At 49.1% G+C, this 9,494-nt stretch overlaps 1 protein-coding gene across 1 annotated transcript; it reads right to left on the reverse strand.

Annotated features, from left to right (window-relative positions):
- Nucleotides 1-492: 492 nt before the first annotated feature.
- Nucleotides 493-6,929, reverse strand: MESD (mesoderm development LRP chaperone). The gene is given in 4 exon segments (XM_054168942.1): nucleotides 493-1,543; nucleotides 1,546-1,784; nucleotides 2,471-2,703; nucleotides 6,495-6,929. Coding segments are annotated over 4 exon segments (672 nt in total). The 5' UTR covers nucleotides 6,660-6,929; the 3' UTR covers nucleotides 493-1,508.
- Between the last annotated feature and the right edge of the window lie 2,565 nt (nucleotides 6,930-9,494).

Below are 9,494 nucleotides of genomic sequence, written 5' to 3' on the forward strand. Positions count from 1 at the left end.
TTTCCTCATTTTTTTCCAAACAGGCAGGGATTTAACAGTGTGGCCCAAAAGGATTCAATCTAAATTCATACAAATATGATTAAAATCAAATAGAAGTGATCACCTGGAGCCTTCAGCAACATCATTTAGTCCTCAGAAAGCTGCTATCTAACTGTAACTTTACTACTCAGCAAGGCAGCAAGTTTAGTGACAGCTTTTATTTCAGGAGCACCCAAAGTCAGTTTCCCACTTTTAACACTGAAGTATTCCCCAAGCCCAACCATTATGATTCAGTTAGGACCTCTTATCCAAAACATTTGCAATTTAGCACCTGAAAGATTCAAAATAACACCTTAGTAGTACCAAATGAAGAGTTAACGCTGCTCCCCTCCTCTGGAAAATGGTGTGGACCATACAGATTAGGTGCATTTAGTCCTCAACAGAGAGAAAGGCAGAAGGGAAACAGTTCTGAGCAATGCATGTAACTGAACAGTAACAAAGCCCCCCCTCAAGAAGAAATGGTGTTTGCTCCCATACATCACACTTCATTCCTCATCCAACATGGCAGTCAGGACCCTGTACCCAAACCCCAAAACATACTGCTTACTAACCCTCAGTGAGGGCTATGTCTGAGTTCCACTCTGCACTGTAAGCAGTACTCTTTCAACCATTTAAACACATAAACCAGGAAAACAAATTAATGTGACAGGGAAAGCTTGCTTCTAGCTCAGTCTAGGCAATGGGACATACATAACACCTGCTTCCACAGGCACAGCTCTTTGGCAGCAGTAGCAACCTGAATGGCGTCGATCTGACTCTTCCCATCACCCCCACACAGCTACTGTGGGTACTGTGTAATTCATCAACATCCTGGCATCACTTCTGAGGGGTACAGAACCTCCCTCCTTCAAGGATTTGGAGTGCATTAGTCAAGTATCTGTCTAGCTTCTACCATACCTCTGAGTACTTCCATGGATTTCTGGGGGCACACAGAATGGGGTTTGTTTTCAAGAAATATGCAGGCTAACCAGACAAGTCCTAAAGACCATCACCTCAGGTATCTTTTGCCACTGTTCTCTGCCATTTCAGGCAGTTCTGCCAAGTGAGCCCAGCAAAGAGGCCTCCCAGAGAATCCTTCAGCACTGCACTCTGCTGGCTAACAGCAGCTGTAAATCAGTGACCAACCTGCACAGCTCCTGCAGACGAAGGCTGTGTATTCTGAGATTGCATTTCTTCTTTTCCACGTTGTGATGTTAGACACACACATTTCTATGTTAATTTTAAACAACAAAGGCATACAAAAAAACCCACCCAAACAAAAATGAAAGCAGTCAGTTGCTGCTATTAAACATTACCTTTCCTGTAACTAAACAAATGGCCAATGTTAATAAGTAACCTGGTGAATTTCAACACACCAGTCTTTTAACCTCAGGAATCTCTGCTTCCTTCCTTCCCCCCAAAGTAAAACCAGGAATTGTATGGAAAATGAGTTTCCCTTCCAGGAGCAGCAGAGCAGCATTCAGTCTGGGTCATGCCTCCATCATAGATCCTCTCTCTGTTTGGTGGCCCTGTTGTCCTCTTGGGTGCTACTGGATTTCTTGTCTGCATCCTTTTTCTTCTTTGCTTTTTCAGGTTTGGTTTTGTTTTTCCCTTTCTCACTTTCTTCTGCTCCTTTTCCAGGATAAACCTGGCCTTCCAGAGTAACATCTGCACACCTTTCCTGGCTGATCAAGAAGTCTTTGATCTCCCAGGCATAGCCACCATCACGCAGCATAAAGATGGCTCGGTTGGAGCCAACAATAAACCTAGGGGACAGAGAGAGATTTTCCCAGTTAGCTCTGTGCCTTTCAAGCACTGCAACACTTTGCTTAATGCAGAGCACCACCACAGCTGGGGTATTCAGAGTCAGGAGCTGGCCTTGCTGGTGTTGCCTGGTGATGGCAACAAGTTTTCTAGCAAGAATAAAACGTATGAAGGTTACAAATAACCAAGCAGGAGGAAGAACATGGGGAAACTGAAGAACTCATTTGGAACAACCAAAAAAATCCACTCATGGGCATTAAACTGGCTTCACACACTGCAGCCCTTCCCAGCCTCAATACAACAGCACAACATTCTGCTGCTTCACAATGACCCTCCCTCTCTGGAAGGAAAAAAAAATAAATCAATCACATTTCCAAGGCAGGGGAACAAAAAGCCTTTTGTGGCGACAAGTCTGCCAAGTGTGATGCTTTCCATCAAGCACACAGAGGCAAACTGCTGCAGCTAAACCTGATCAATAGCTGCAGCATGATGAGACAAACACAGCAAGGCTATGCAGGCTTCATGCACCAATGCTGAGGAGATGTGAGCAGCACCCCAGCGTTTGCAGCGTGACAGAACAAACCGTCATAGAAACAAGGCAACGGTGATGGAGGCGGAGGTGCAGAAGGGCACAGCGTGAACAGGTTCAGTAAAGCCAAGAACTGGATCCCTGCACACAGCAGCTTACCTCTGCACATCATAGTTGGCATTGAAGAGACTGCCCTGCCACAGGCTGGTAATCTCTTCAGTCTCCTTTTCTGTGGGATTTCCTGACACCGTGACAAACATCATCAAGGTCTTCCCCTTTTTCGTCAGCTTCAGGATACTTTCAGGCTTGCCCGGATCGATTTTGGAGAAATCTATTGGTGCCGAAGGCCTCTTGTGCTCAGGAAGATCACCCTCTTCAATGTCATCATCTTTCTGTTTTGAAAAAGAAAAGGAGGCTTTAAACTCAACTCTTCTACAAAGTATCCTTTTTTGAAACTGCTTAGAGAATGAACTCTGCAGTGATAAAGCAAAAGCATTGTGTAGCCTAACGATGGGAGATTAACTCAAGAGAGCTCTGTCTGAAGATGCTCCTCTCTCCCTACAAAATGATGGACACTTTGATGCCAACAGGCACTTTACCCTCACTTTACCACCTAGTGAGGACTCAAGGCTGATTCAATACACCTCAGTACTTTATAAACAACACACTTTCTTGTTTTTCCTTCACAGTTTCACAGAAATTTATTAAGCATACAAGATGGACTGAGGAAGATGCACGAAAAAGCCTCATACACAAAGATACAAACCAAGTCACCCATCTGCATGTTGCTTCCAGAGGTCAAAACTCATCTGGGAATCCTTAATTTCCCTTACTGTGTGTAAATAACTAGGCAAGAATTCAGAGTTTAGATGCTCACACCACAGAAGAAGTTTTATTAAGGGTTTCACAAGTTCTCTAATGCAGAGATGAAGAGCAGCTCACATTGTGACAACAAAATCACCAAGAGGAAATGGCTGTTAGAGAACAGACAAAGCCCCTCCTGATGCATCTGCTGAGGCTGACAGGCATTTAAATATTTGGAAAGGCAGAATTCATCTGCTGCCCCCTAAAACAGCTCCCAGCAGAGAAGAGTGAACGCAGTGACAACTTACATTGAGCTGGAACTTGATTTCCTAAACAGTATTTGTGTACCAGAATTTAAAAGGAAAAGAAGAGAAAGCCCCCAAAGTCTTTCCCTGGCATGCACCCAAGCACCGTAAAGTGGCAGCAATGGAGGCAGATATTTTAGCTATCGTTTTGACTTCAAACACTCAGTGCATATATGCATCAATCCATTAGGAACATCAACTGCAGCAACAGCTACAAACACTCCCTTCAAAAGCCTCCGAGGTCAGCAGCAGCAGTTGCTTTGTGGCTCTGAGCATGCACTGCCCTCTCATCTCTGCATGCGCAGCACACACCAACATCACCCTTACAGCACCCCTCTGCAGGCAGTGCCCCATGGCCTTTAAAGGCTAAGGGTTCACACAGGTGACCTTCCTTCTTTTCCCATCCCAGCTACATTGTTTCCTGTCTTCCTGACAGTTATGACAGAATGAAAGCTGTAGAAGCCTCAGATTTTATCCTTTCTTATTAACTACCTCTCAGTCTCAATTTTGCAAGCCTGAGGTGGTTTGCATGCCATTGAAAATTCCATCCTGCACAAACTACCCTGCAGTTCTGCAAAAGATGGCAAGCACAAGCTTTGCTTTTAACTCCCTAGCAGTCACTCATTCAAACAGTAACGTGAGGCTTTGGAGGGAAAGCAATCCACAGATGCAGCAGTAACTGCATATTCCTTCTCTTTCTTCTCCCTTCAGCTCCCATTTTCATACATTTCTCATCAATGCCTGAGATTTTTTGTTTTAAAAATATTAGCAACATATGTCATCTAGTTCCTCATCTTATTCAATAATCTTAGCTCAGAGTCAAGCCCTGAGAAACCCTGAGCATCTAACATCAATGACCTATTAAAAGAAGATGACCTTTCAGTAACAGAAAGGCCTCTGGACCAGATTCTCAGTTCCATTTCCAGCTCCTCTGGAATCAAGGCTGCTGGAGAGTCCCTTTCTGTGAGGGAAATCCCTGGGTGGCTTCCCTCAGGCTCTAGCTGTGCAAGAAACTGAAGATGAGCTGATGAAACTTCTGCCTCTTTTGCCCTCTTTCTTCTGCTCCTTTTCCACTAGATCACTCTCCCAGTTCACAGGGCAGTTGTGCACATGGCTGCACCAGCCTAGTGCAAGGGGCAGCACAAGAGCCTGAACAGAGGTGGAACCACAGCCTCAGCCTCGCCAGGCTTGTGGCTGAACACAAGGATGGCACAACCACCATCCTCCAATGCTTTCAGACTAACTACCAGGGAAACTAAATATTAGGAGTCATCTCTCAGCTGCACAAAATGGCCCTTGATTCTGTACAGATCTGTGCCTGTGCCCCTCACTGCCCAGCAGAATTCCTGCTCTTACCCAATTCACAACAGCCTCTTTGTTTCTTATCCCACTCCATTAGGTCTACTCACGCCCCTTCTTCTTTTCTGTCCTCCAGCCACCACCCCCAAGGCTTTCATGTTCTATGTCTCCTGACCACCATCATGCCAAATGCCATGCAGCTGACCAGCTCCAAGACCAAACAACCATTGATTGTGGAGCCCCTGCTTCAGTCTTTCTTTCCTTGTGCAACCCCAGCAGCCAGCTCCCCAGCTGCTCAGCCACATCTGCAGCCGACAATGGCTGCAAGCATTTGTGCAGCACATGGGGAACTGGATCAGAGACCTGCTTCAGCCACAGGAAAAGTTCTCAGCAGCCACCAGACCCTGCCTGCCACCTGGCTGGAACAACACACAGCCAAGGTCTCAGGACAGCATGAGCTTCAGCATCCCTCTCATCAAAGCAGCCAATTCAAACTCAGAAATACCTTTTAAGATTTTTCCTATAATGCCAAATTTGGCTGAAGTTGGCCAATCTTATCATTTAAGCCTTTATTTTTCAGCGGCTGGAACCACCTGGTCCTTGGCTAACTCTCTCTAATAGAGAGTTAAACTTGGTACTTTAATGTGATTTTGAAATTTTAACTCAATTTTCTAAGACTCTGCCTTCCTAACGGCAGAGATACACAGCCAGTCACGGGATGCACAAGGGCATACCCTGCCAAGCAGGTCCAAGAGACAGCCTTACTTTTAAGGGAAGTTACTTTATCTATATTACATGGACAAAACCTGCTTCTCCACCTTGAACCACAGCTGTAGCCAGTGTTAGAGGACTTCCACTCTATTATCTCTCCATTTTCTGTGCAAAACATTCTGGGCAACATCCCTCGTGGGAATGAGCAAAAGACACTGATGAGTTTTCTGGCATGGAAGACAAAAACAGCGAGAAGAACTGAACAGCGGCATGACAACCACATGGAGAAAAGACTGATGAGAAACTATCAAAGAAAGTTAAGGCAGCAGGCTGATGGGGATGAAGGGGGACAAGTCACTAGCGTGAGGAATGGCAAGGAAGAAATACCAAACAAAAAACCCAACTACATAGCTGTTCTGTAAACATGAAACGAGTATTTCTCCTGCTCCGTGCTTTGGTCACAGACATCACCGAACACCATCAGAAAGCCGATATTCAAGGCAAACCAGGCTGCTGGCCTGCAACGACAGCACATCTTGGAGGCTGAGGCAGCAGGAGGCGGCAAGGGGACAAAATGCAGGCCCTTGGGATGAGGGCAGCTTCCCCAGGAGCCCCTCCTGTGCCCGCTCGCCCCGGTGTCGTAACCTCCCCAACCCCAGGCACCCAGAGCCTCGGAGGAAGGCAACGTGCACCCACCACCCTAACGCCACCAAGCCTCGGGCAGCCCTGCCGCCCGCTCCAGCCCGGCCCCGGGGCAAGAACGGCCGCACCGCGGGTGCCGTGCCTCCCAGCGGAGGCGCGGCGGGGCTGGGCAGAGCGGCCGCCACATCGCGGCCGCCACATCGCGGGCGCCGGCAGGGCCTGAACCGGGCGCCGGCAGGGCCTGAGCCGGGCGCCGGCAGGGCCTGAGCCGGGCGCCGGCAGGGCCTGAGCCGGGCGCCGGCAGGGCCTGAGCCGGGCGCGCGGCCGCCGCCCGCCCCGCTCCTCGCGCCGGCGCCACGGGCTGCCCTCCGCGAGCGCCGGGAGGCGCACCCCCACCGCGGATCGCCGCTCCCCGCCCGCACCTCCCACTGCTCCAGCAGCCGAGCCATGTCCGCGTCGTTGTAGTCCCGAATGTCCTTCTTCTTGGCCGGCCCCGATCGCCGCTTCCCCTCCGGCTCGCCGGCCCCGGCTGCCGCGCACAGCCATAGCGCTAGGCCCAGCAAGGCCCAACCCGCGGCCGCCGCCATCTTCTCCCAACCCTCGCCGCCGCTGGAAGCGGCCCCGACCGCCTTAAGGGGCGGGGGCAGCGGCGGCTCGGCGCTGGGGGAAGGAGGAGGAGCTGGAAAGGTCGAAAGGGCAGCGGCAGGCGCTGTGGAGCGGGCTGGGCGTCACCGGGGGCAGGGAGCAGGGGATGGGCTGCGGTGGGGGCAGCAGCTGCCTTCTGCGCCGGCGCTGGCTGCTCTGGGCGCCGTGGCTGTGGTGCTGCTGGCCGAAGCGTGCCCGGGCACCGGGAGCGAGCCGGGATGATGGCGAGCTCCTTCCTTTTCTTCCTCCCCTGTCCCCCCGCTCTCCCCGCCGCGGTGTCGCAGCCCGGTGTGTGACGCTGTCCCGCGGGGCACATCGGGGCCGCTTCCGGAAGCTTCCGCCCGGTCCCGAGCCGGTGCGCTGTGGCCGCACCGGACGTGCTCCCCGCGGGGCTCGACCCAGGCCGCGGAATGAAAGGTGGACATTGTCGGGTGGCTTCTTTTTAAGAGAGGCTCCGGGAACATCAACGATGTGATTTCTTGGTTGGTTGGCTGTTTTTTTTCTAAGCAGAATGACAAGGCTGCGTTCGCTAACCGATGTGATGGGGACTGGGCCCCTTGCACTGAGTCTTCTAACTAGGATCCCAGCAATGCTAGGGTCTTGGGAGATGCCTTCTGAAAGTAAATCTATTTGTTACCCTCTAGAACATATTAGTACCGCAAGACATTAACGATGTGTCTTTGTACGGACTACTGTTACTCAAAGCAAACCAAATCATGCTGATACACATTGCTTTATTTCAGCTTCTTTCTTTTTACCTCATGGAAGCTTTTGGGTTTATTATTATAAATAGCCATTTGGACCTGGACTCCAAGCTGTTTGGGAATTCAAGGCAGCAGCACAGTAAGTGCTACTGGTAGATATTAACTTGTGGTCAGGCTGCCGAGCGAGCAGAGGGCTGTAACACCCACCTGGAAGCGCTGAAGGGAGCACAGGTTCAGAGCAGAGGAGTTCGTATCATGGAGTGAACACTTCAGCCGCAGTTCTGTGACTGGATAGAGCCCTGTAAGGAACCAGGAGCCCACTGCCCTTCGGGGCACAGTGTGCACATGCAAACCAAAAGCAGTCAGCAGGCAGGGGCGTGGGCTCGGGAGACTTTCCGAAGCCTGGGCTGCCTCTGGAAATGATAAGGCACCAAAGGGCTAAGCAGCTTGTGAACACCAGGGAGACACGCCACATGAAGCAGCAGCTTGCCAAGTGCACACATAGCATGAGAAACAGCAGAGGAGGATGTGGGATCCAAGATTTCAGCACGCTGATAAACGCCCAGCCTGGTCTGCCACCCCCAAACTGAGGTTATCATTTTATAACGTTTCAGACTTGCTGCCAGAGTGCCTGAGAAACAGGAAGCAGGCAGCCCGTAGCTATTCATGGAGCTTGCTAAGGGTACAGTTAACACACGGGGCTCTAGTCAACTGAAGTTCCTTGCACAGAACTGGCCAGTGAGTCACTAAGGAGCACATTTTCCCAGTGATTCCTCATTAACTGTCCTGTCCTTAAACTGCTAGACTACAGCAGATTGCCCTGACTAACGAGGCAACTTCTGTTTCTGGCAACTTCTGTTATTACTGGATCATGCATGGGAAAAAAATAAAGCCTAAAGATTCAGTTCTGGAATGCTAGACTTGCAGCATAAAATATTTCTACTGAATTTCTACTGGGAAATATTTTCTTCAGCTTTCTCTTACTAGAACAAAGCAAACTGGCTTTGACTTCTTTTAGTATCTGGTGCTATGTTCAGATGTGGATCTCCAAAGTAATCCAATTCCCTTTGGTAGGTGCACAAGACATTCAGTACATCCAGCACTGCACCAAACAGCACTATACATTTCCTTGTCCTGCATATAAAAGCTGTCATTTGAAAGGGAGATAGCTTTCATGCTTGGCTCTGACCTTGCAGCTATCTCTCTTCAGGCAGCAGTCTGTGTCCAGGAAGACCGTGTTCAAAGCATGCTCTGTGTGGAGACAGCTGCAGGACAAACACCTATTCAGCCTCTGTGCTCTGCTGGTCTTTCCCATGCAGGAAACAAAAGCAATGCAGCTAGAAATACACATCCCTGACAGGGCAAATTAAATTGCATTTTGTTTTTCACTGAAGCACACTGTGCTTTGTCCAGAGCATCTACAGCATCATCCAAACGTGCTTTCAATAGCTAAAGCAGCTTCATATTCCATCACAGTTGTTATCCTAGCAGCTTCCATTACTATGATTACAGCCCAGAACACAGCTGATAATTCATGGCTGCTTTCATTGCAGACTGCAAAATTAAGGTGGCTAAGGCTCTAGCTTCCAGCTTCCCATCTGCTCATGCAAGTGGCTGTCATCTGTACTTCTGCAGCACACAAATGTCATGAGCAGTACTTTCAATGATAAAGTTACCCTTTATCTGAAAGGCAAATCTACCTCCTCTGCTTATGTAAACTGTTTTCATTATTGAGCAGGGCTGGGTCAGGCTGTAACAGGAGAGGATTCAGCCTGTTCTAAATTTCTGGTAATTAAGTTTGCAATTACTTCTATTTTTTCCCCCTTTAATAACCTGTATTTTTGGAACTATATTGTGCAAAATCCATTTCCTGTTTCCATTATTTCTTACAATTAGAAGACGAACGTGCACATGTTATTCAGTTGCCAAGAGCTCTCTCAAGGCTTTCCTGGTGGTAGGGTTTTGTGTGCAGTTTTTCTATTCTGAAGTGGTTTCTGCGTGTTACTGTTCAAGTTTCTCCCTTGACATTCCTTGGTAAGAACAAGGATCTTGGCTTCACCAAGAGGATGGCAA

The sequence above is a fragment of the Dryobates pubescens genome, chromosome 17 (assembly GCF_014839835.1).
Source record: "Dryobates pubescens isolate bDryPub1 chromosome 17, bDryPub1.pri, whole genome shotgun sequence".
NCBI classification, from domain to species: Eukaryota; Metazoa; Chordata; class Aves; order Piciformes; family Picidae; genus Dryobates; species Dryobates pubescens.